The sequence below is a fragment of the Dunckerocampus dactyliophorus genome, chromosome 15 (assembly GCF_027744805.1).
Source record: "Dunckerocampus dactyliophorus isolate RoL2022-P2 chromosome 15, RoL_Ddac_1.1, whole genome shotgun sequence".
Classification (NCBI taxonomy): domain Eukaryota; kingdom Metazoa; phylum Chordata; class Actinopteri; order Syngnathiformes; family Syngnathidae; genus Dunckerocampus; species Dunckerocampus dactyliophorus.
This window is the reverse complement of record NC_072833.1, coordinates 7,188,033-7,215,283: the sequence shown is the minus strand read 5'-3', so window position 1 is coordinate 7,215,283 and position 27,251 is coordinate 7,188,033. Positions and strand designations below refer to the sequence as shown.

The 27,251-nt window shown below is 41.0% G+C and overlaps 1 protein-coding gene across 5 annotated transcripts; it reads left to right on the top strand.

The window, feature by feature from the left end:
* Positions 1-326: 326 nt before the first annotated feature.
* On the top strand, positions 327-24,909 carry LOC129168212 (basic helix-loop-helix ARNT-like protein 2). Of its 5 annotated transcripts, none has more exons than XM_054753207.1 (17): positions 327-948; positions 8,905-9,016; positions 9,082-9,120; positions 9,198-9,239; positions 12,083-12,240; positions 12,309-12,391; positions 12,496-12,588; positions 13,486-13,603; positions 13,699-13,848; positions 17,523-17,757; positions 18,140-18,246; positions 18,491-18,641; positions 18,756-18,811; positions 18,903-19,014; positions 19,102-19,186; positions 19,362-19,446; positions 21,761-24,909. In XM_054753207.1, the coding sequence occupies exons 1-17, from the start codon at positions 906-908 to the stop codon at positions 21,916-21,918; spliced, it is 1,827 nt and encodes a 608-aa protein (XP_054609182.1). In that variant the 5' UTR covers positions 327-905; the 3' UTR covers positions 21,919-24,909. The 5 variants fall into 5 exon arrangements, with proteins under 5 accessions (XP_054609182.1, XP_054609181.1, XP_054609183.1 ...); XM_054753206.1 differs by having other exon boundaries at positions 18,753-18,811; XM_054753208.1 differs by having other exon boundaries at positions 770-948; positions 9,195-9,239; positions 18,753-18,811.
* Positions 24,910-27,251: the final 2,342 nt, after the last annotated feature.

Below are 27,251 nucleotides of genomic sequence, written 5' to 3'. Positions count from 1 at the left end.
CATTTTCCGACTTAGTAACATTGAGTATTGTACATATTTTAATGTAGTTATTAAATATGCTTTCAAGCACGCTCGTGATCCTAATGTGTGCGTATAAATGGTACAATCTTTGCATTTAATCCACCCCGACCGACAACAAAATGACATAATTATTATGAATATAGCTGCAAATGTCACTATATTTAGGTTTTAATTTCCTTTCATAGATGTCCCACTGGATTGACACCATTATATGTCAAATTCCACCGCTGTTAGTAAGAACATGGTGAGCATTTTGTACCACGGCAGCCATGACAGAGTGAGACCTCCTCTCCTCTAATATCGCACTCTCCGACCGCACGTAAACACAGATGCGTGACGCTCGAGGTGCAGTATCAGGTCACTAAAATGCAGTATTGTATTTATTTATATTTTACTAAATAAAATTAAAACAAACAGCAACCGATTTGGGGCGTATTTTTTGTTTAGTAAATCTGGCAGCTTGGGTTAAACCGTGCAGGCAAGACTTTGTCGACTGACGTGAAGTTTAGGTTAATTCATGGTAAACGTGTGCTCATTCCTAAAGGGGAATAAATCAGTTGAGTGACGTCATCACATGGACATGAATGAAGCGCATATATAAATAAATAAATAAATAAATACAAGCCGGAGGAGGAGACATGTTTCCTAAAGGACACGGGTGTCCCATCCCTCACGTTTCTGCCCCTCGACCTCACCCCACTCCGCCTCCCTTGTAAAAAAAAATTACGCGGGAGGGGTTGGGGGGGAGACAAAAATGAAGTCAATTATACAACTCGCCGGCTCTTTGCGGCTCCCTCCTCTCCCTTTAGTACTTGACTCCTCCACATGCGCCGCCGCCGTGTACCGTAGCCTCCGCCGGGACACTGGCTTCCCTTTCAGACGCCATGTCGGACGGAGGCTCGGAAGGGACAGCAGACCGCCTCACAGGTAAGTGGCCCCTTACTACAATTATAGCAAAATTTGCATTAGTATAGACTCTTTGCACTGTATCGTTTCAACACGTTTACTCAAAGTAACATAACTGAAGCAGGACAGGAAGTGGAAACTTTTATTACCTCTTTGTGGACATTTGGGTTATTTTGACACGACGGAAACTTTCACCGGTTCAACTTTAAACAATAAAAAATAATAGAATACCAGCACACAAGCGGCTAACACAATAAAGCCAACACCGCGTTATTTTTAGCGGCCATGGTGTTGGACCCCTGCCGACTAAGCTGCTCAAAATGCCGGTAGTAAGCCGGTAAACGACCGTATGGCGAATTGGACAAGTCACCGCCACGGTAACTTGCCCATTCATTATTCCGTACTACGGGCTCGTTCTCATCTCTCAGACCGGGTGCGCGCATCCGCAGGGGAGGGGAGGGAGCGCTTTGCTTGCCCGGCATACCTCACGTAGGCACGTGAGTGTAACTATGACGATACATGTCTCCAAAATCAGTCCCAAAAAAGCATAAATGTGACACCTGTAACATCGTTTGACAGATTTTTGCTTAAAATACCCATGGAAAGTTTTACTTAGTTTTTAACCTTCGCCAAAGTCCCCATGAGGGGCTTAGTTGGTCACGTGCATGCACGAGGCAAAGTGGGTCAGTGGATCACTGGAGCGGTAGTTCCTTTACTAGCCAGCAGAGGGCGTTAAGAGGTCCATCTAGACAAGAATCTGAAAAAACATGTTTAAACAAATTATAAACTATTTACAGTTTGTTTTATATGTGTGTATATATATAAAACAAGCTGTTAATAGTTCATAGTAAATCATCATCATTGTGATGTGGTGTACTTATTGCTCTGACTGCTTAGTGTTTTTTCAATATAGAATATCACTTAAATAGTTAGCATGATTTCATCCATGACAAAATGTGCAAAAAGCAGTATTTTTTTGTAAAGGCAAAATCATCATAGTGTGGTGTATCTATGACAAATAAATTAACAAAGTCATTTAAGACGATTCCATGCTTAAGTGTGCGTTTATTCTGAATTAAACTGCAGATTCTGTCTACCGTGTGCTCTCAAGTGCACTCTCAGTGTTTAAAATGGGTAACTAACTACTATGGCCGTTTGAATTAGTTGTTAATGTATTTAAAAAGACCACTGTGCAAATGTGTTGGGGAAAACCACTTTTCTCATGCCATTTTTAACATAGCTGGTAACATAGGAGTTACCGGGGTCATGTCATCCAGGAATAACCTAGAACACAGTGTACTTTGCATTCGGAAGGCTGCCCCCAGGTAGTCGGACGTACACACACGGTCGTGTTCCTCAATGTAAATAAACACTGCGATTCATTCTAATAATGTGAGGAAGATTTGTAGTTCATTCATGTAATGGATATCATTAAATGCAATTGTGTACCTATTGTTGTGGCCTGTGTGTATGCGAGGAGAAGCAGGTCACTTCAGTGCATGAATATGTATATAATAGTGCGGCTTAAGCCATTTATGGGACCTCATGCGTGTGCGCGCGTCATTGTCCCACTCAAAAGGTGTGGACTATAGGAATGCAAAGAGGAAGCCATTGTTGCTGGGTGTAAAACTGCAGCCTGAAACACGCATCTGGGAGGACTATCCACACGTAGCGTTGTGTGTGGGTGTGTGTGAGAGTGCAAATGTGAAGGCTTTAAAAAAATAATAATGATGTGAAAGCAGAGTATCTGTGAGAGCATACAGCATTTGGGTTGTTTAATAGCTCTAGTGGGCACACATTTACACTGATGAATGAATGAATGGAACTGTTTTGCCATGACCTGCTCATGTCTTGTCATAAAAACACAAAGGAATAACACAACAAGTAGCATAAAATGCTAATAAAAAATAACTACATGGCTTAATCTGATATATTTAAAATGCTGGAAAGGTATTATTATTACTATTATTCTATATTGTAGAAAAAATATAATATAATACAATCTAAAAATATGTTATTATTAGGGATGTCTGATAATATCGGCCCAATATTGGTATCAGGATTTTTCCCTATGATGAAGCCGATAATAAACATATAATGCTGTATATAGGCCTATGGGCTTCTGTATTTGCCGGTGCGCAAATGATGACCTCATCAAACCGCGTCTCAAGAGTTTACACAAACGTGGTTGGCTAATAGCAAGCTAGCTTGCTCCTTCCATCCATACATTTTGTAAATATGCCGCCTATCCTCACGAGTCGGAATGTAACAATTTCCGGAAGTAAGCTACGGTTTCCCTCTTCAATTTTGCATTGGATTTAGTGTTGAGTGTTGGCCCCCCTCTAGTCATACGAGTGCTTTGAAAGTCAACTTTATGCCTTTCAAACTCATGGATTGGAGCTTCAGAACAAGGTAAAAGGTATGTGGGATATAAATTCACTTTAATATCTATCTGCAGATCAAATTTAATTAAAATGGATGACACTCGATTTTCTTTCCTGGACGTTTTGATGATCCAAAAAATGTCAATAGATACTCTGTTGACTTTTAAAACAAATGTCACAGCCTAAGCCTAGTGGCAAGTATTTCTCAGCTGTTTTACAATATTGTACAAAGTTGTTTACAGCCCCGTTGAGAAGCTAACTGCTGATATATTGGTATCGGTATCGGAAATTGAGAGTTGGACAATATAGCATATCGGTTATTGGCAAAAAAGCCAATATCGGACATATAAATATAAATATAATATAAATGCCTTCATATTTGTACGAGTGGATAAGGATAAAAGAAGAAATCAATATGCCTGAAATGCCACAGAGGCTTTAAATATTTTTCTGTATTACATAAAAAATGTAGTAAAAATAAAAATCTGAACTTTTTACTTTATACATTATAATGAATCAATTTTTAAATGACATTTTTCAATTTATTAAACCATCTCTATTTTTTTCCCAATATGTGTGAAATGTTTTATTTGATATTTTAATATTTTGTATTTTTTTTTAAAGCTTTACACATCAACAATTTAACATTTAAGTTTTTCTTTTATTAAAGCGTTCATATTTTATAGATGGATGTAGTGTTATTTTGTTATTTTTTCATTTTATATTTTTAAAAAATGTATTAAATGTATTTGTAGTGACCTATTTGTTGAGATTTACCTAACAGGACTCGCTCAGCTTTCACCATCGCAGTGTTTGTCTTTTTTTGCATGTTAGGAATACCTTGCGGAATAAAACAAACATCCTCTACATGTTCTAAAAATGTGTTTGCAGATGTTTTTGGTACACGGCTTGGCCTTGAACTTTGTTGCTCTGCTATATTGTGGATATGAGTGTAGTTTTAACAAGGCTGCCCATACAGTACCGCCAAATACAGTACCTTGTAGTTAATCAAGTGGGACGCATTGGCCGCTTCTTATTGAAGGTATGGCATGTAGGTCACATCGTGCATGCTCCTGAATTTGTTCCGCTGTCTCTTCAACAATTGGCCATTTGATACATGTCGTATGCAAAAGTATTGATAATCCTTAACGTACACAGAGGCAGTGTTGATTTCTTTATTTCCATTTTTCAGTTGTTTTTTTTTACTGATTTTTTAAAATTTCTTTTCTTCTTGTTTGTACTACAGTATACTGTAAATGTGGCCGCTGTAGGAAAGTCATTTCCTGAAGAGGATTGATAAAGTATCTTATCTACAGTATCTATCATGGGTTGCAATAATAGGCTGCATTGGCACATTTTGCACAAATTGTCCAATTTCACCTATTGTTCCAAAAATGATTGTTTATTGACAACAAATAATGTATCCTTCTTCATCTGTCAATGCCAGCAATGTATTGTGTAGCAGAACAACAACATTCTCTTTCCTGTAAATGTACATAATTAACCTCATTTTCATTTAGGTGTATATATACTTTTTGTGACATTTTGGTTGATTTTTCTAATGTAAAATAAAGGTTGGGAAACACTGCATTGCAATCTTTGGACAATTTCAGGACACTGTGGAAAGGATGTGACATTGAAAGTAGCGTGCAGCATCAGCACGGAAGTAGTGGGTGGAAGACAGAGCCAGCCAGCTCCCGCATTCCACTTTTACGTCAGTGATGACCCACTAAACTGCTCAGGAGGGATTAATGAGAATGGTGTCACTATAACTCATCAAATAGTAACACAGTAAATACGTGGATCGTACTAGAATTTTAGTACACGACAGACTAAGCACGTATTTATTGGTTGAACTCGCCCAAGTGAGCCAAAATGTGAATATGGGTCAGTCAAGGTCAACAGTGCCTTCACTTTCATCAAGACTTTTTTTCCCCGAAAAGTGTCACAATTAGAAGTACTGTATAGTAGTCCCGACCTAGAGAAGTAGGTCAGTGTTACAGCATTAAATAAGATTTAGGTAACACGATAGCCTAAACCCAATTCACATTCACGTGCCTTCTGGACTCAGCAACTTTGATCATAGTTGACGCTGTGGCGCCGTTCAATGGCAGCCTGAAGCCATCACACCACTAGCTCACAGCCAGAGTGTGTGTGTGTGTGTGTGTGTTTGTGTGTGTGTGTGGAGACAAAGTACAACGAGAAGTCAAAAGATGATATTTTTGTAATGCACGAGTCAGTCAAGTCCCGCAACCCGAATGAGGATTAAGCAGCAGTCACATTTTTAAAAATGTAATTTTATTTTATTTTTGAAATGCAGGAATGCTGAATCATCTTAATTAATTCGACGCGGTTTAAATTTCCACACACATTTGTGCAACCAAATGTGTCCACTGTTTGCTTAGGATTTGCTTTTTTACTGTTATTTTTTGGAATTGAATTATCATCACTATTGGAAGGTGTATAGAATAGGTTTGCATATACCAAGGGGTGTCCAAAGTGCAACCCCAGGGGCCACTTCCGGCCCGCTTCCAGTTTTTTATTGGCCCTCGGCATATTGTAAAAATAAATTTAATTCATTATTAACTCAATCAATACCAAAGACATATTTATACGTTTTATAAACTCGACGTATTTATATGTCTTTCATGTTTTTTTGCGCGAGAGACAAAAAGAGTTGATGACGCAACTGCACACTAACCGATGTCACTTTTACAGCAGTTTTAAGCCATAAAAACGGCCACAAGGTGGCATAAGTGCATTTGATAAGCGCTCGGCATGGACCTTTTGCATGTAAAAACACACTCGACAGCAAGGAGGAAGTGGAAAAGCATGGAGGAGTGCAACAGGTTACGCATGATAAATTGTTGTAAAACAACCCTATTTTTTGTTTTTGTTGTTATAGTTATAGTAGTTACATAGTTATAGTTGTTTAAATATTTGAGCCATCACAAAAGCAAAACATTTGTGTCAATGTGAAAGTTATGCTTTCACCAAAAGCAGTTTTTTGCCATTCTCTTGCCGGGAACTGATATTTTCCTGAAACTTACCTATGTTCTACTGCTGGTTACTAAAGAACAGGAAAAAGGTAGAAACAAACTTTTTTTTCCTGATGAAATACAAGACTCTAATCGTACTTTTGGTAGGTTCCATGTTTATATAACCATCGAAAACAATAATTCTGTGCGCTTTGAAAAATCAGTCAAAATCGTCTAAAATGGCCGGGAGTGAAGGGGTTGAGTTCATGATATATTATTAGATATTACACAATGTGCGTTGTCACCTATGTACAAAGCTAAGCTGTGGATGTTTTGTCCACATAGCTTAGCATATATTTACCTACACTGGACTGGTTTTACAACTATTAATGTACAAAATGTATCAAAGTTCTGTATGCGGCTCTTGCTGGAAAAAGTTTGGACACTCCTGGCATGTGCAGTATGGCTACACACCTAACCCCCAATTTGGTCTTCTTGGCTCCCATCATAACCACATACCGTATATTTTTGAGATACTGTGCCGCTACTCTGACACATTATAATGATTTTCTCGTTAATGTCAGACAAATCTACTTAGAAAATAGTGGGAAAACAGCTTTTAGGTGGGATGACCCTACCCCCCCACAAATCTTAATCTTAAATATTGCATATTTTGTGTTTTTCCTGTTTTGTGTTCTTATGTCAGAAAGGCTTGAAAGCGGAACAAATATCACAAGCAAATCTTCAAATGCTATTAACTCTCTTGTTTGCACATCTTTATTATTTTCTTTTATTATTAAAAGTAATGGTGAACTGGTATTAAACACAGGAAGTGAACAAACCATCAGTAATTGCCGTAACCCGTAGAGGGGATAGGGTTAAATAAACGCTGCTTCTTCCTTCTCCTTTTCGGACTTTAATGTAACCTTGTTAAATAATTAGGGCTGTCAAAAATAGAGCGCTAACGGCGGTAATTTATTTATTTCATAATTCATGTATTTTTTTTCAGCGTAATTAACGCATACGCATCATGGCAAGCCAAGCCTCTCTGTTATGACAACAGATGGAGGCACAGTGTGTCGCCCCCACACAGCCACACAGAGTCTGACGCTCTTTTAAACAGTGCATTTCCAACACCACGTATGTATCTCCAACTCACAAATGCGTCATCGGAACGACACTTCCTCGTTTGTCAGATGCATTCACGGGCACTCCAAACATCACATCATCATCTTTATTATGCGTGTGTATGTGGTCCAAATAAACAGAAATGCAAATAAAAACAATAAGTGGATATTCTGATCACTCACTTTGTAACCCTTAATGCGGAAGTACAGGGTCAGGCAGAATGATCTGACACATTTGTAGGGTAAATAAAAGGCAAATAAAGTTAGGAAACAAGAAAGTGTTTTCATTTTCGAAAAGTACATATAATGCCGTTCTGTTTCATTATGTTTTAAAAATCAAATCAGTCAAATGGGATCCATTATTGTCCACACACTCAATGCAGATCCAGCAGCTCTGAAGTTGGTAACCAATAACAAGATGGTGTTTGGAGCTGCTACGGGATCATGTCCACCGAGATTGAAGTGCAAACGGAACGCTCGTTGTGTTGCAGTTACAGATTCGTTTGTTTTGATAAACGTTTCCACAATGAAAGCGCGATGCTCACCAGTCCAGTTCATGGCAGCAACTGAAAAAGAAACGAAAAACAATGGCATTTTAAAGAAACAAAGCAAAATGGCATCATATGAAAAAAATGGCTTTATATGTACTTTTCGAAAATAAAAACACTTTTTTGTTTCTTTGCTTTATTTGCCTTTTATTTAACCTACAAATGTATCAGATCATTTTGCCTGACCCTGTACAATTTTCTGCATTTACGTATGCGCGGAAATCCCAGAAAATACACTCAAAACATCTGAATTCAACTTAAATGACGCGGTGTCTTCTAACGCAAACCCTGATTGCCCAAAACACGGTTAAAGTGTGATTCAAATCATCCGCTCCTCTTAGAGAACGAGTGTTAGGCAAATAGATTTTCAGACGTGTGCTGTCTTTTATCTTGATTTAAATTTTCAGTGAATTTGGAGCCGTTAATACATACACTGTCTATATAACCCTGTTATTTATCTCTCTTTCAATAAAATACAGTAAAAATGGGCATATTTCATACATCGTTGCAAATGGTAATTAATCATGATTAATCAATTAGAAAACCGTGATGAATTTGATTACAAATTTGATTAAAGGGATTCATTTTTTTATTTAAATGGGTTCTTTTTTATTTATTGACATGATTACCTTTATTTATTTGCATTATTAGTGCATTAGTTACATTAGTGCGGTTCTAATGGTGTCACTCAAAACAGAGCAATACTACTATCTTTCATAGAATTTGTCGTGCAAGTGTAGTAATGTTGCATTCAGCGGCGTGGATTAGTGCATTTCCACCACTCACTTGTTTGCCAATCCTCCCCTTAACTTTCATTTCATTGTATTCCGGCTCCGTAGGTAAATTAGCAGCCATTCACTCATTTATTCCGGCTGCGTTATGAAAGGACCGGAGGTTGCCCACACTGACTCAAGGTTGTCTATTTGTTTGCATGCATTAGGTTGCAATGCAGAGGAGGAAGGGCCGAGCCAAGCGGCCGCTTCGCTACCTGCTGCTGAGCTGCCAAGGAAACGCAAGGGTGACGTGGACGAGAGATCAGACGCCCTTGTACAGTAAGCTTTGCTCTTTTAATCATCGCACTGTTCTAACTTTATACTAAATTGGTGTGATCTAACAGCCGCTGTCTTGACTTCCAAATGGATGAGGACTTCACCAGGTACACTGAGGTTCAAGAAAAAAAAATCTGTCTAAAAATACAAGTGTCCAATTTTGCATTTCTTTTTACATTAGTAGATCTGAAGGAGAGGACCAACAAGCCAAAATGAAATGCTTCAGGTATTTTCAACTACAAATGAGTGTGTGTGTGTGGGGGTGTGTGTGTGTGTGTGTGTGTGGATGACAGATCAATGGACTGGTGTGTCGTACATCACAGCATACCATAGCAACAGCGAAATAGCATGCTGTCTTGTAGCGGTGACCAATATGGGGGGAGCATCAGAGCAATCTGATTGGATGCTTTGCTTCCATGACATCATTGCTCTATCGCTGCAGTTCGGTTACCGCTTACCTCCTTTTTATCTTCTTGCAGGAAAATACAGGGCAGGCCATGAGTTTCCATACATACGAAAATGTATAATGTATTTTTACATAATGTATATATATTTTAATGCTTTTTTAATGTTCTGAAGCCCGTGGTATATCGGGTGAGGCTACGAGACATAAATCATCTCAAGGAACGTGTCACCAATGCCATTATAAGCATAACTTCCTCAACAGTGGAAAACACATGTTAATCTGTGTTTTGGAAACAATGGTAATCACATAGAGCACATTATAGACATAAAAAGTGTTATTTTTCCTCTGTATGGAAACGTATGGGCCACCCTGTGTATCACATAAGACATTTGTTTGGATGTGAAAAGTTATGGAAGCGCGTCATAGTTCAAGGTTGGGTTTAAATCAAATTAGCGTTAACATTAGGAGTCAGAATGTTTGGCTCTCGGCCATCTCTCAGTTGTTGCCGTCATCTGTGCATGACCCATTTAGTTTCAACTAAATGCCAACTTTAAATCAGTATTGCTAATAATAAAATCATTAAAGGCATGGTGATTGAATTTGCATTAAACATTAAAATGTATTTATTTTACGATGCAAAACAATTATTTTTATTCTTTAACCCCGATTTCCCTATCTTATCTTACAGATTGTCACGTTTCGCAGGACAGGAGCTAGCGCTTCCTGTCTTGCGCTGTTATTTTGGCAAGCTGTGCTTCCGGCTCGGTGGAAGAGGCAGGTGCTTCACTTCTGGTGCCCGCGCAGCTGTCGCCAATTAGTAGCTGTTAAAAGGCCAGCGTCGTCATACGTACGGCGCTGGCTCATTGAGTTTGTCACTCGTGCGATAACTTAGACTACCTACTTACCTGTGCCTTGGAATGTACCTGTCAGTTTTTTCCCACAGAGCTTTCCTCTCTGTCGCGTTTTGTTCCCATGTCTGATTTGTGAGTATCTGAACGATTAAAAACGTTTTATTTTTGGCACACCGTCGCCTCATCTCTGCATACTGGGGGTCAAGCACTTGACAGCCGCCACGTAGTCGTGACAGAATGAGCCAGCCAAACATGACCCCCGCAGAGACAGTTCCCCGCAGCTTCGCGGAAATGGCGGCTTATTACAAGTGTTTGCTGCGGGACCACGAGGCACCTGGCGGGCTCCTGGAGAGCTTCCAGAAGATGATGAGTTGCGTCGCCAAGCTCAACGGGGTGATGGGACTCAAAGCCCACCTCCAACCCCATCGCCACCCTTCCGGGGACGTCTGGGATCCGTCCCTTGAGGAGGGGGCTATGGTCGGCTGTGCACCCCCAGCTGCACAGACGTCTCCGGAGTCAGCCGCAGGGACGACTTTCCGCCTGAACGAGGTCAGGTCATCTGCGGCGCCCGCGATCCTTCCAAGCAGGGCCGAGGTTGGATCACCCCAAGGACCGGCTCCTCCTGCGGCTGAGAGCGAACCCTCACCTCTGACAGCCGAGACCCAGCCGCCGACCGCCGAGGCTCCTCCCTCACCTCCTACAGCCGAGCCCCAGCCGCCACCCGGGCCCGTCCACTCCCGCCGCCTCCCACTCCGTCGCCGCGGACTTGGCCGCTCCCGCCGCCTTCCACTCTGTCGCCGCGGACCCGGCTGCTTCCGCCACGCTCGCCGGCTGCACCGTCGGGCGACCCCCTGTCGCCACCTGGGATCGTCTCGCCGGCGGTGGGGATGCCGGTGCGACTTCGCCGTTCGTCCGGTGGTGGGGGGCGTGCAAGTCCGGCGACCCTCCGCCGATCCTCCCTCCACCCACCCTGGAAAGAATGGACTTAGGGAACGTCTGGAATCCGTTCCGTGGGGGGGACGTACTGTCACGTTTCGCAGGACAGGAGCTAGCGCTTCCTGTCTTGCGCTGTTATTTTGGCAAGCTGTGCTTCCGGCTCGGTGGAAGAGGCAGGTGCTTCACTTCTGGTGCCCGCGCAGCTGTCGCCAATTAGTAGCTGTTAAAAGGCCAGCGTCGTCATACGTACGGCGCTGGCTCATTGAGTTTGTCACTCGTGCGATAACTTAGACTACCTACTTACCTGTGCCTTGGAATGTACCTGTCAGTTTTTTCCCACAGAGCTTTCCTCTCTGTCGCGTTTTGTTCCCATGTCTGATTTGTGAGTATCTGAACGATTAAAAACGTTTTATTTTTGGCACACCGTCGCCTCATCTCTGCATACTGGGGGTCAAGCACTTGACAGCCGCCACGTAGTCGTGACACAGATGCCATATCAAAGGAAATGAAAATATACATTTTGAAGACAAAAGAATCCACCTGATGGAAAAAAAATATTGCTACTTAATAAATAAATTATTACAAATAATAAAACTGCACCTTTTTGAAGGTTAAAAGCATATATATTTTTATTGCTATGTACTGTCTCTTCTTTTAATCATCCATTTTATTTTCTGTTTTTGAATTTTAACGCACTTTTCAAAAAGGTTATACTGTACATGTACAGTATACTCTATGTCAATTTTTTTGTGCTTTTTTTCTTTACGTAAAGCACAATTTGTATGAAAAAAAACTGGCCCACCCTTGTGGGCCAATCACTACAGATCTCTATCTCTATATATACACCGTATATCTAATAGCTAAATGCACTCTTAGGCAGCCTCACCGCCAGATTGAGAAGCAGCGGCGAGATAAGATAAACAACCTCATCGACGAGTTGTCAGCCATGATCCCCGCCTGCCAGCCCATGGCCCGAAAACTCGACAAACTCACTGTGCTGCGCAAGGCTGTACAACACCTGAAAGCCCTTAAAGGTACACTTTTCAGGTATTTCTATTTTTTTAGTTATTTCTAAAAATGTGTTCTCTAAATATCTTTCCAGCCGGGTCAGGCAGCACCTTTGCCGAGGCCGCCCGTAAGCCTTCCATCCTGCCTCATGATGACCTCAGGCACCTTTTGCTCAGGGTAGGGGCCTCAATTGGTGGCATGCCTTTTTTTTTAATTTTTTTTATAAACATTCATCCTCTAATGTGATTATCTCTTTATTCATCTTGTGTATGATCTTCCAGGTTGCAGACGGTTTCCTGTTAGTTGTGAGCTGCGACCGGGCAAAAATTTTGTTTATCTCCGAGTCCGTCTCCAAAATCCTCAACTTTAGTCGGGTGTGTCCACATTCTCATCATTTAAACACCATTTGAGGGTTGATTTTCACATTGCTGATCCCATTTGAATGCCGAGGAACACATCATAGTAGTAAACAGAAGGACAAGGACAGACAGAAGAATAAAAGCAAAGGAATATCACATAAGAATACATCCAATTTTATTATACCAGCCATACATTTGCAGTTCAAGTGAATTTGTATTTGTTTAATTGGTATTTTATGGCTTGAAAAGGATATCAAATAATCAAATGAGAAAATTCTGTACAAAGTTAGGGAGACAAAATGGCAATGTTCATGTTTTTTTTTGGTTTACAGGACATCTCTGTTTTTTTGGACAATTTTTATTGAATACATTTAACAATAATAATGATGATAATAATGATGCCATGAGACTTATTATTATTATTATTATTAAATAAAACTGCCCCTTTTTCCCCTTTGTACAGAATTGTGTTGTTTTCTTGTCTCATAATAATAATATTAAAAATAATAGTAGTTATTATTCCTGTTACTACTACTACTAATATTTTTTTCTCACAAATTCTTACAGTCTTCCCACTTTTTTGTGCCATTTCCAGCTACAAGATACCCATTTCTCAAATAGAAAATTCGCCGTAACTCCAAATCAGGCCAGGGTATGAATATTTGGGGCTTAACTGTACCTTTCACGTAATGATCACACCTGTTCTACATTTTTGACCACATTTCCCAAGCGCAGAAAGATTAGCAGAGCTCCAAAGTAAAAGCCTCTGGAGAAATGTGAAACCACTTGTACAGCGCATATGGGGGGCAGATGCTTTTTTGATTTCTTTAAACGCCACTAACTGTAAACAAAAACTTACTGGTGTCAACATTACAATAAAGCGGGAAGATGAAGTGTTATTTGTGTCTACAGGTGGAGTTGATTGGCCAAAGTTTGTTCGACTTCGTCCACCCCAAAGACATCAACAAGGTGAAGGAGCAGCTGTCATCGTCTGACTTGAACTCTCACCAACACCTCATTGATGCTGCCAGTAAGTCTGTTGCCATGGCAGCTTTGCCTGAAATGAACTTACGGGAGTGATAGTCTAGTTTAATTCATGGACTGTGTTGAAATCTGTGTGTGCAGCTGGGGTTCCTGTTCAAGCCGACGCCCCGGTCACTGTGTCCCACATGTCCACTGGAGCCAGGCGGTCCTTCTTCTGTCGCATGAAGCACAGTCGGGTGGAGGGAAAGCACAAGGAGAAGCACCCTTTGCTAAGTACTTCCATTAAGAAAGGTGGGTCCATAGACACGAGTACTGGATAATATTAATCATAATACACTGATATTATTGTGCATATGTTAATATGGCTAAATATCATGACACTATGCCAACTGTGTAAAAAAGTAAACATTTTTTCATGCATTTGCAATTGTTTGTAAATGTGTTTCCTTGTAAGTCTGCAAGTGTATGACCCTATTATGCAGAAGACACTATTAACAAATGTAAACTTCAAAACAAATGCATTAAATCACATGGTTGGGCTTCAAAAGCAATCAAGTGCACTACTTTTAATGCCACAATCATGTGGCTATTGCAGCCCGTGCCACTGAATGCAAAGGTGTCCCTAAACTTTCGACAGTTTTGACAGGATAAATTGCGCATCATAGTTAATGAATTGATTATCCAGGACAACACGTGCACTCAGGACCTTCCTGGCAACTTGTTTCCAGAACTTGTGATGGGCTTTGGGTGAAAATGAAGCAACTAGAGTAAATAATCTGTATCACTGTCTTCAAACATGCACGCGCTAAATAATGTTTCCTTTTCACAACTTTATACAATGTAGGTCACTTTGATTTAAATGACAGAAGGAACACAGGAAGTAGGTCAGTGTTACAAGCATTGTATAACCACAAAGTAAGAAGGCAGTGCGGTTAAAACGCCACCAAGTGTACATCTAATTGGATGGAGACAAGGACAGCTAGCGCCTCTCAGTGGAGGGATGCTGCAACTGTAGCGTTGGCCTACCAATGTAAACGTGACATACTGTACTTGTATTATCAGCTCACACTAACATGAACTTGTCATGGTGTATTTTATGTTGCAATCATATATTGTAATGGTAGTCCAATACATATTTTATTTTTTGTAATTATAAAAAAATGAGTTAAAAAAACAAAATGAAACTAAATTGTAAAAAATATTTTAACAATTCAATTAATTAATGAACAATATTTATTACTGTTAGTATTATGCTGAAATACATTTGCTACTTTTGTGGCTTTTTTAATCTGTTTTATTATTTATCATCATAATATGAAATATTTACTACAACTACTTGCCCATCGCTTCTCCCGGAGCATAGGTCGCCGACCACAGTCCGCCAGACCTCTCTGTCCAGGTCTTTCCCATTTTCTTGACGACAGCAACAAGCTCTCGTCACCAGGTGTTTCTTGGCCTTTCTCTCTTCCGCTTCCCTTGAGGGTTCCACCTGAGTGCTTGCCTTGTGGTGTTATTGGCTGGCTTCCTCAAGGTGTGCCCAATCCATCTTCTGCGCCTGCTGTCATCCTCGGCTGGCAGCTGGTTGGTACGCTGCCACGGGTCTGCGTTGCTGATAGTGTCGGGCCAGCGTATCTGGAGGATCCTTCTCGGGCAGTTTTTGATGGACGTCTGCACTTTCCCCATGGTGGTCTTTGTTGTCGTCCATGTCTCTGCTCCATACAGTAGGACTGACTTGACGTTAGAGTTGAACAGCCGGGTCTCTGTGCGTGTTGACGCCACCTGGGAGCTCCAGATGTTTCTCAGCTGCACGTATGCCGCCCTCGCCTTGCTCTGACATCTACGTCTGTGCCGACCTGCTTGTCAATGACGCTGCCTAGGCATGTGAAGGCTTCTACCTCTTCCAGCTCACTCCCGTCCGCATTCTTGAGGATCTTGGTCTTGCCCTTGTGGATCTCGAGGCCAACTTGTGCTGAGGCGGCTGCCAACTCTGTTGTCTTTTCCTGCATCTGCTGGTGGCCGTGGGAGAGCAGGGCCAGGTCGTCCGCAAAGTCTAGATCATCTAACTGGTCAAATAGTGTCCACTGGATTCCGTTTCTTCTGTCTGCTGTTGACGTCTTCACGGTCCAGTCGATCACCAGGAGGAAGAGGACAGGTGACAGGTGGCACCCTGAAGCTGTCTGTAGGCTGTCCTTCCTGGACTACTTGACAGGTCATTCCTTCATTGGGGTTCTTGATCAAGTTGACCAGTTTGGTTGGCTCTCCGTAGTGGAGAAGCAGCTTCCAGAGGGTTTTGCGGTCCACGCTGTCAAAAGCTTTCTCATAGACAACGAAGTTGATGTACAGTGAGGAGTTCCACTCTAAAGACGGCTCGATGATGATGGGCAAGGTAGCGATCTGGTCACTTTTGGCGGAAGCCGGCCTGCTGGTCTCGGAGGATGGGGTCGACGGCACCTTTCATTGTTTACTGCTGCCTTCTTCTGCTTTCTCTCCTGGATCTTGCGTATCCACCCCTTCTGTTGGTGTCCTTTGGGGCCTACTACTTCCCGACAGGTTGATGCAAGTGTCTCCTGTTCTCGGTGGCGATCTCTTCTTCAAACAATTCTTGTACCACTTGGTACTTGTTGGTGAGAGACAGTCTGAATTCTTCTCTGGTCTTGGTATCTTTCAGAATGCTGACGTTGTACTTAGTACCGCCTCTTTGTTGTTGCCCCCATCCAGTTCTTCTTCAGCTTCAGCGTCACCCTAGCTACCAGCAGGTGGTTGTCAGACGCGACGTCTGCTCCTCTCCTCAACCTTACGTCCTGAATTTTTTGGCCATGCAGATGTGTTCGATCTGCTTCTCAGTCACGAAGTCCGGTGATTCCCAGGTGGACTTTTCTGTGGGGGAAAGTGCTTCCACCGATGACCAAGTTGTTCATTGCACAGAAGTCTGCAAATCTCTCGTCATTCTCGTTTATCACTCCCAGTCCGTGTCTTCCCATCACTTCCTCATATTCGGTGTTGTCTTGTCCGATCTTGGCGTTGAGTTCGCCCATGAGGACGTTAATGTGTTTCTCTGGGTACTTGGCCATGTCATTTTGCAGTCTGTTGTAAAATCGGTCGTCGACTTCTTCATAACTGCCGCTGGTTCAGGCTTAGCACTGGATAATGTTCATCTTGATCCTATTCTTCTTCATTCCGAAGGATTCTGCGATTATTCTTGATCCTTGTGCTTCCCATCCTATCAGAGCTCGCTGTGCAGGTCCTGACAACTTGAGTGCGACGCCTTCTGTGTGTGGAGCTTTGTCTTCTTCGTGGCCGGAACACAGCAACGTCTCTGCAGTGAGCAGTCTACTTTGTCCTGACTGTGTCCAAAGGGTCTCGCTGATTCAAAGCAGTGTGAGTTTGTCGTTTTTCATCTCTGCGGCCACTTGTGCTGTTTTTCCCGTCTCATACATGGTCCTCGCATTCCATGTTCTGACGAGGATGGTCCTAGTCGATAGGAGGGGGGGTTGGACTTGTAGCTTCGGTAGACTCATGGCTTTCACCACACGGTGTGATATGTCCTGCTGATGAGTACCCTTCCTATACCACGGCAGTAGTCTCTTGGTCTGTTGTTGGCGTTTCTGTAGCATGCAGGGCTTTTACAGGGTGGGGTTGCTAGCCCCACGCCCAACCCTTCACCTTCCTCATCCGGGCTTGGGACCAGCCATGGAGGAGTTCCGGCCACTCTCACTTTAATCACCATATATGGTTATTTGTCCTCAACGATAAAAACCTCAAACATCTGGGACACTTTATTAGGTACACCTACATCTTAATAAATATACACAATACAAGCCGAATTGCCACAAGCTAATGCCAAAGAATTATTCATAATATTAACAATATGTTTTATTATTTATTTACCTTGTTTAGCTATATGAGAGCGACAAAATATTAGGAACGCCTCTGATGCATTTTTTCACGTCCGTTTGTGTCCGCAGACTCTTTCAGATATTGCACCCTGCACTGCACTGGATACATGCGCAGCTGGCCGAGGAGCGAGCTGGACTCGGAAGCAGACACCGAGAAGGACACCTCGAACCTGACCTGCCTGGTGACCATGTGTCGCCTCCAGGGACACCTTTCCCACCAAACGCCCAAAGACATTAACGTCAAGCCCACTGAGTTTGTGGCGCGCTGTACGATCGAGGGCAAGTTCACTTTTATAGAGCAACAGTGAGTGGCCCTTGTTTCTCTCTCCAAAAAAAGCCCCTTGGGCGGACTGTCCTACTACTTTTGTCATGAGCTTGAGGTCAGAGGTCCTCTGAGAAAGCAATGGCAGCGTCGTGATGTGGTGAGCTCGCTTTTGTCAACTGACTAGGAGGAAAAATAATGGATTTTGTCTTTGCCGTTGTTTCTCAGAAGGAGCTGTGCATCTTGATGGCGTCCTTTTGGGACGTAATTTCACCTTCGAAGTATAGTGAATGAGCCTTTCTCATACTGTATGCATGCCTGATAGATGATGCATGCCAGTGGACATGTTTTACTCGCACAGTCCTGTGGGACAAAAGTCCAGCAGGACCAACCTACCTGTTGTTTTCTTTTTTTTCTTTTGCAGAGCAACGACTCTCATCGGTTATCTACCGCAAGAAATTTTAGGCACGTCGTGTTATGAGTACTTCCACCAGGACGACTTGCAGCAAATGGCAGAAAAACACAGGCAAGGTGATGGCACAGTATACGTAATATATCATTATTTATTTGACAATACGACAGTTTAGACCGGATTAAAAAGAAATAGCTCTCCCGTTTTCAAGTGCTTGTGCATTTTTAAACCAAACTACCGCGCCGGTCAAACGTTTAGACACACTTTCTCACGTTATTCAATGAGAAGGTGTACCTAAACTTTTGACTGGCGCAGTCATTTATTTTCTGGTGCAATGACAGTTGTGTCCAATCTCTTTTGCAGTCCTGCACAGCAAAGAGAAGATTGACACAAAGTGCTACAAGTTCAAAACAAAATACGGCTCTTATATTTCCCTCCAAAGTCAGTGGTTTAGTTTTACAAATCCATGGACCAAAGAAGTTGAATTCATCGTGTCTTTAAACAGGGTCGTCTCGTAAGTATTGATGCATTTGTAAAGAAGCAAAGAAAAAGCTTTTTTTCATATTGCACAATACTGTGCAATCTATTTATTGTATATAACAGCTGGACTACCTCTTCTCGCCAGCAGGGGGCATAGCCACGCTAAAGATGATGAGGCAGCAGGCAGCTCAAAAGGTCCTAAGGGTATGAAATAAGCAATCTGCATTCAGAATACGTTTAAAAAAAAAGATATTTTAATGAAACTCCAAATGACGGTTTCCTTCTTGTCCTACAGAAGAAACAAAACAATTACCCATAATTCCGGGCCTCACAAGTGGGATGGGCAAAATGATCTACGCTGGCAGCATTGGGACACAAATTGCAAATGAACTCCTCGATTCTTACAGGTGCTCGATGAGACATTAAGTGTAAAATGATGAAGTTCAGACTTCCTATAAAATCAGCGGATAATATAACAACATGTCTGTGAACAGGGCAAACTCATCTCCATCAAGCGGCGTGTCCAGTCCTTTTGGACCGTCCCACAGCACGCTGGCCTCCCCACAAGCCAGTCGAAGTGTGAGTCTTGTATTATTTTTTTATATTATTTTTTTCTTAAAAGACTGTCTAAACCCTACTAAAAATGTCAAAAGGAAGATTCTATCCTGTTTCAAACTCGAATTCTTATTCTTTTTTAGATTATTTTTATTTATTTATTTTTTGCTTTTAAATGCGAAGTTGCTTTGTTTTCCAGCTGTCTAGCAGAGGAGGAGAAGAAGAAGCAGGCAGTTCATCTGAGTCAAGAACAGAGGCGGGCCCCAGCTCGTTTGAAAGTACAGGTACTGTGTGACAACCTTCACAGCTAGCCAATCAGAAGCCTGAAGAAAGTCATTTCTGGAAAAGACACAATATCAATGGTGAATCATAGAAATCATAGAAATCTTACATAGGAACTTAATGTGGTCATAAAGCCAAGTCACCTAAAACACAAACGTAACTTTTTTTGGGGGTGAAGAACCACATTGGTTGATTAAGAGGGGGCTAAAAATGGATGAAATGGTCGCTATGACAATTTTGTTGTGCAAACAAAATAGACGATCATAAATATAAACAATATAACTATGAAATATACAAAACACCAAAAAAAGTTATTACAATACAGTACGTCAAAACAATATAATGAAATCAAATATGGAAGAACATTTTCAAAAGCCGCATAAGAATGCAGAACCCGAACAAAAAAACTGGAGTTTGGGGTTTTTTAAACTTTTTTGTGTGTGTATACCAGGGGTGCCCAAACTACAGTCCGTGGGCCAAATGCAGCCCGTCATCCATTTTTAACCAGCACATATCAACATCTAAATATATAATGGACTATGGCCCACACATTTTATGACGGTGACATTTCGTCACAAACACTCGTCCGCGCCCTCTCGAGCTGAACATGTTGAAGCGGCCACCTGAAACACCGGCTACGTCTGCGAAAAAAACTCATCTTACTGAGTTAGGTTAGTTTAGCACAGCATGCTCCTGCAGCTGTGTGTGCACCTCAGGCTGTGAGTGTGTTTACATCGTGTTGTGTTTTACCGCGTGTCAATAAAGAGATTGGAATTGCATTGCGACAACGTCTTCCTTAACCATAAGCATAGGCAATACTTGCAGAGGCTAACATTCATTAGAAAAGTTAGCAAAGTTACTAAACGACACAACTCCCCTTTCTATTGGCCGATGGCTGAAGCTGGGAGAAGGTATGCCGTGTCCAGCCGGGCACAGGTTTGTAGGTACCGCAGCATTGTTAGCCTGAACAGAGGGGCTTGGCTTGGAGCTAATTAGCTGAGCTAACATTTTGCACCATAGTTGTTGCTGTAGTAGAGGCAATATAGTAGAAGTAGTAGTAGTAGTAGAATTGATACTGGCAATGAACAACACTGAAAACTTACATGCTTTGAGGAGCAAAAGCAACACATGTCCACTTTTTCTGCAAAATGCACATAATTCATACTTGAATAAGCAGTCAGTGCATGGATGCTTCACAGATACAAGTCAATGTACTAACAGTTTATAAGGGAGCACATTTATTCATTCTTCATTTTGACCAGAGGAGGCCACTGGCCACTGGGGACCACCGGCGGGCTGCAGTTAGTTTTTTAATTGGGCCGTGGCACATTTTAATAAAATGAAACACAAAAAACCCCAGCAAAAATGGGGAAAATAGAGCTAAAGGCATCGTTAACAAATAACACTAAACTATGTCTTTAATTATACTGTATGTTTTTTTTTCTCTGTTCACAAAATATTTCAAAAGTATATACTGTATATACAAATATCAAACTCGCCCTTTGCATCCTTTCACTTTTCAGTATGTGGCCCTCGGTGAAAAAGTTTGGGCACCCCTGGTGTATACCCAAGAACATGTTGTGTGTGCATTGTTTGTGATGACTATGTGCTGCCGGACACATGATTTTTTAATAACGTATCTATATATAGTAACAGAAAAAAGCCATATTAATCAAAAGTCAGAGGCATCCTGACCAGATGTCCAAGCCACCATCTGGGTCCTCTCAATGCGGACGAGCAGCGCTTCTATTCTGAGACAGCGCTTCTCACTTCATCTCAGCCATCCTACAGAGAAAACTCATTTCGGTCGCTTGTACCCACGATCTCGTCCTTTCGGTCACGACCCAAAGCTCACGACCGTAGGTGAGGGTAGGAACGTAGATCGACCGGTAAATTGAAAGCTTTGCCTTTCGGCTCAGCTCCCTCTTCGCCACAACGGCTCGATGCAGGGTCCGCATCACTGCAGATGCTGCGCCAATTTGCCTGTCGATCCTGCGTTGTGGGTCTTTTTGCCATCATGGGTCTGGAAAAAGAGGAGTCTTTTATTCAGGTTCGTCTTATATTCGGATCGTGACGATTACTTATGTTAAAATGTCAGGTAAAACACCAACCTGGGACAAATCATTGAAATTCTGAAGAAACTGAAGCTGGATTATCTTTGCGTAACATCATCATGAAAGATAATGACTAATAAAAGTGACAAAGTCTGGTAATCCAATAATTGTGTAGTTTAGCTTTGTTTGATTCCATTCTATCCTTGTTAAGCAGCTCCTTCCAGCCAGCTCGTGTGTATTTTGACTGGAGTGTGTCTCCCAGGCGAGTCGTCCCGGCAGGACTTGGACAGCATGCTGGTGCCGGGCCTGAGCAGCTTTAGCAGTGACGAGGCGGCCATGGCGGTCATCATGAGCTTACTGGAGGCGGATGTCAACATGGGTCAATCGGGGAACCTGGAGGACTTACACTGGCCTTTCTAGCCCCATCACGCTCGTTCTTGTGCCACTTTCTTGAAATGTACCGGACCCTTCACGTGTTCATCTTGTGATGGACTCATCCACGCCTTGCAGTGTTGCACTGGATGCAGCCAACGAGGCATATGGGGGAATGAAGTGTTGATTATCACCGCTCACCAACTCCACCAGGAAACGTCGCTTGTAGGAATTCAGTGTCTTCCCGGAGACTGAAATCATGACTTAAAAAAACAGAAAATTATTTTTTATTTGCCCGACCCACCACGAGTGGCTTACATATGAAGAAGATGGGAATGCTGCTAGCCAAACTCCATTTTTCTGCAGGTATGTTTGTTTTTACCATCAAAAAGTACAAACCCACAAATCATGGGGGAAAATACGACTTTTTCTGTTTTACAGCGGCTTTAATTGAGCCATCAAAGACTCTGACGCGTTATGCAAATCTGGAGATGCCTTAGGCCTTTACAGCCCTCCCACCACTACTGTTCATGCTTAATTACAAGCTAATTTAAGTTAAATTAATTTAGTTGTGTTCATGTGCTGATGTTCGGAAACAGTGTCAATGCAGAGTGAATGTGAGCTGTGTCAGCCCTCCGCCGCCATCTTGTATTTTTGAGCACTTTGAGCAGATTTCATACCTTTTTGAAGTGACAAAAAGACCCCGGAGCGCACACTGAGCGACTAGGAATTACATTTGATATAATTTTACTCCATTAAATGCTTCAGCTGTCATTATAACGTCATTTCAAGCACCCACTTTTGTTACTCGTTAAGCTAGCAAACCTTGGCTATTAGCAGTACAGTGGAACCTTGGTTAGCGTCCGTAGTTCATTCCATTTCATTAAAATCCAATTAATCCGTTCCAGAAAACCAAAAATGTCAACACAAAACACCTTTTTATAGTTTTACAATTATAGTTTTACTTGCAACAATGGTGAATGAAAGGGATAAATGGTTACTTTTACCTTCACTGAAGACGGGATTCTTGACGTGACCAAAAACAGGAAGGTGGTGGTAGTTGATCTCGCTGCCACATTGTGTCTTGGGGAACAGCACATCTTCAGTGAAGGTAAGAGTAACCTTAAATATTCATTTATCCCTTTGATTGATTATTGTTTAATTGCAAAGCAATAAAAGACCTATTTTGTGGTTACCTTTTTGAGAGTCAAGCGCTGATTATGCCATAGACGGGCAACGTAACTTCCGTTTCCGGTTGCCATTTTGTTTGGCTAGCTAACAGGACGCTTTGTGACAAAAATACATTAAGAACACAGTTGGTCTCACGCAGCGTATTAATAACACGATAAGACGTGCGCCATATTGTACGCTAACCGGAGAATGCACGCAAACGGAGGCAAAATTGTGGCATACATTTTTGACGTTAACCGAAAAACACGCTTACCAGGGTGGACGCCGACCGAGGCTCCACTGTAGATGCTAATGCTTTCAAAAATCTACCTAGCAACAGGTTCAGGCTTAGCAAAACAAATTATGTCAAATTTCTACTCTCCTTGTGCATCTGAATTGACATTTATTATATATTCTAATCTAATATGTTTGGTTCTTGTTACCTTTTAAGAAATATTTGCTAATACACAGGCTAATTCTACTTTAACTGTAAGATGTGGACAAATTCCCACTTGTAAAATACTTTTTGAAGTGTCAAAGAATGATTATATGACCCCAAAACACTGAATTGATGAATTTATCCAGATTTGTTTCTTCATGATACACTTCAGCTATCCTTATAACGTTATTTGAAGCACCAACTTCAGCTAGTGCTTTTAGCAGTGTATGCTACAGCTATCAAACTCTGCCGAGCAACCGAAACTAATTTCAATGTAAGATAAAATGTTGCAATGTCAGGCTAAATGGTATTAACTGTCAATAAAATAAAATAAAAAAAAAAAAATTTCAATACATTTGCACTCAAAATTATTGTCTATTTTAAAAAATGTACAAACTTAAAAGATGGCCAATTTTTTAAAAAAATTGGGACTCATTTGAGATTTGTTGAACTACTTGGAAAAAAAAAGTTGATTTCTTGCAAATAAATTGGAATTGACAAAACAGGTTGAATCATTTTGAGTGCAATTGTCTCTCATAAGACTTTAGAACGGAGCTGGTCTCAAAAGTAAGTTTAAAAAAAAGAAATTTAAAAAATGTGTGTGTTTTTTTTGTTTGTTTGTTTTTTTTTTAGAATGAATATGCACTAAGGGACTTGAGCAGCAGAGTATTGTACTGTTTGGACATATCACTTATTTACTGTACGCTTAATGGTCCTACTGGTCATCTGCTGGGAGATTTCCACGTCAATCGAGGCCATAATTACAACACGATGCTGTATTGAAGAAGACTTGAAACGGCCATGAATTTAGTTTGAAAATGTTTACTGAGGTAAAAGCTGACAGAATGCATGTTTTAAGGCACTTTTGCATCGGCTTCCCTTTTGTTATCCGGATGCTACATCCGCTTATTTAATGCTCGTCTATCTACGTATGTATGTACAGTATGTCGCTGGATACCACAGCAGCCTTCAGTGAAAGAAAACAACATTGCGACCGCAAATATGCAACATTATTCTGCCTGTGTACGTTTTCTTGGAAAATGACGTTTGAGGAAAAGCCCAACAGGCCAGTTTAGCAAGTAGAATGAGACATTTTTAGGGTTCAAAACAAACAATTTCCATTTTCAACAGGGGAGAGTTGACTTCAGATGACAAATGTGTGAAATACTCGCCCTTGTAAACTACTCTGTGTTCTATCACTGTGTCCTCGAATCTTGAAAACAAAAAATGTGATTGTGTTGCCTTTTCTTTTTGAATGTGCTTTTATTGTCAGTCGCGCTGTGGCTTTAAACGCTGCCATCGATGTCAGCATAAATAGTCAGCTTTCAAAATAGCAAAATGCCTGTTTGTCTGTTTTGTAAGTGCAAAATGTCGTTGGTGTTTCTGCTGTAACAAGAGATGGAGGTTCAAGTATTTGAAAGTAAATGACTTTTTTGGGTTTTTGAGCGTTTTTTGGGAGGGTTTTGTCAGTGAAGCAAACACGGCAAATAAGTACAGTATCATCTCATTTGGAGTCATTCTCATAAATAAATCGAATAAATCTCATAACTATGGTATTAAACGTGTACAAATATGGAAAATTTGGCTTTGTACATACAAGTACAGTTAATGGACACTTCATGAGGCGTAGCTGAGATCCAAAGTGCGGCCCGGGGGTCATTTGCGGTCCGTGACCCGTGTATTATTGGCCCGCAGCACGTTGTAGAAATAAAATTAAACACTAAAAAAACAGCAAAAATGGGAAAAATAGAGCAACGAAGTGAAGAAAAAAGCGGGCATGTTGAAACTAATAATAAATAACACAAAGTTTTGGCTTTAAATATATTGTAAACCATTTTTTTAATGCACTGTAATGTGAATTAATTAAATTATTATTACACTATACATGCAGTACATAGTGTATAATAGTATAGTATAGTACATAGTATAGACCATAGGTAAAATTTATTAAAAAAGCAACATAAAAAATGTTACTTATTTAATGCAATAACAAATTTGAGGCGAATGACTAAAATCAACATTACTACAGGATAGATGCAAATAAATGTAAAGAGTGTCGTACAAAAAAATCTATTTTTAATACAGTCTTAAATTTTAGTGTGAATTAATCCAATGAACGTTACAATTGATAAAAGTAAATTACAAGAGCTACATACAAAAACTATGCCTTTTTAAATGTAATCTTAAATTTAAATGGGAAATAATTTAATTAAATTAACATTTAATTCAATTGAATTTAATTTAATTACCGTTATTATAGATACACTATTAAAATGACATTAAATAAAATAAATTACAAGAGCTACATACAAAAAGTATACCTTTTTAAATGTAATCTTAAATTTAAATGGGAATTAATTAAATTAAACTAACATTTAATTCAATTTAATTGAATTTAATTACTGTTACTATAGATCCACTATTGCAATGACATTACATAAAATAATTTACAAGAGCTACTTCAAAAATGTACATTTTTTAAATGAAATGTTACATTTAAATGTGAATTACTTAAATTAACGTTCCAATAGATGAAAAATCAATTCAAGGTGCTACATCAAAAGTTCGACTTTTTTAATGCAATCCGAAATTGAAATGCGAATAGCTTAAATGTGAGTTACTTTAATATTTTTAAAATGCAATTACATAAAAGGCCTGCATCAAAAATTGTGTCTTAAATGAAGTAAATTATTAATTTACAAGTAAAATTTGCATTAAAAAGCCAAATTAAAAATCCTACCTTTTTAAATACATAATAAAAAAGATCCCTAAAAAGTCTTCCTTTATTTGAAACATAATACATTTTCAAATGGTCGTGGTTTAGTTTATTTGGAACGTGCAAAACAATATACATAGCGGAACGCCGCATGTTCACACTTGCACTATTCAACATGTCCGAAAAGGAGTCGGAAGAAGCAGATCTTATTTAATCCCGCCCCTTCTCCTTTTTCTAGCCTCTGATGGCAGTTGCTCACTCCTGGTGTTTAACGTGGAGTGCAATTTCATGCGCATGTGCAGAAATTGTTGAACAACTGCATGTTTATGTACAATTATTGGACGCACTGCTCGTCTTCCCCGTCGCACGTTGGCAAAAGATTTGCTTTGCCTTGGCGAGGTAAAAGAGCGGCCCGATGAGCACGCCTAACCTTGGAAACAACTCACATACTTGCAGGATGTTGCATACGACCACCTCGACTTTAAATGTACCCGAGATGAAGGCAAGAAGAGTGGGGACCATCAGACAAACAGGAAAGTAGGCAGCCACTGAGGGCACCACCACAGTCAAGACGTTCACCATCGCCCGTCTCTTTAAGGGCGAGTCGGAGCGAGCCGCGTTTCTGCTTGTGTAAGCCGGGCTTTGTTGCCGTAGCGACCACACCACACCCCCGAGGCTGGAGAGCATGATGAGGAAGAGGTTGGAGAGGAGGAAGCAAACAGGCACGATCATGATAGTCGGGTTGTTTACAATGCCTGTGCAAAACACATTGCAAGAATAATTACACTCCACAGCAGTAGGGGGAGCTCTGGAGCACAAATGTTGTTTTAAAAGGGCAGAACAATGGGAATTACCAGAAGGAGTGCTGGCTTTTGTTGTGAAAGGGATTTTTGGAGAGTTTTTACTAACCTGCAGCGACACAGAAGGAGCAGGTGACGACCCACACCACGGCGGACACGGCGATGCGGTACTCCGTCTTTCTCACGCTCAGGTACAGCACGGGTCGAGCCACCGCCAGGTAGCGCTCGATACACATGCAGGCCAGCAGCAGGGGGC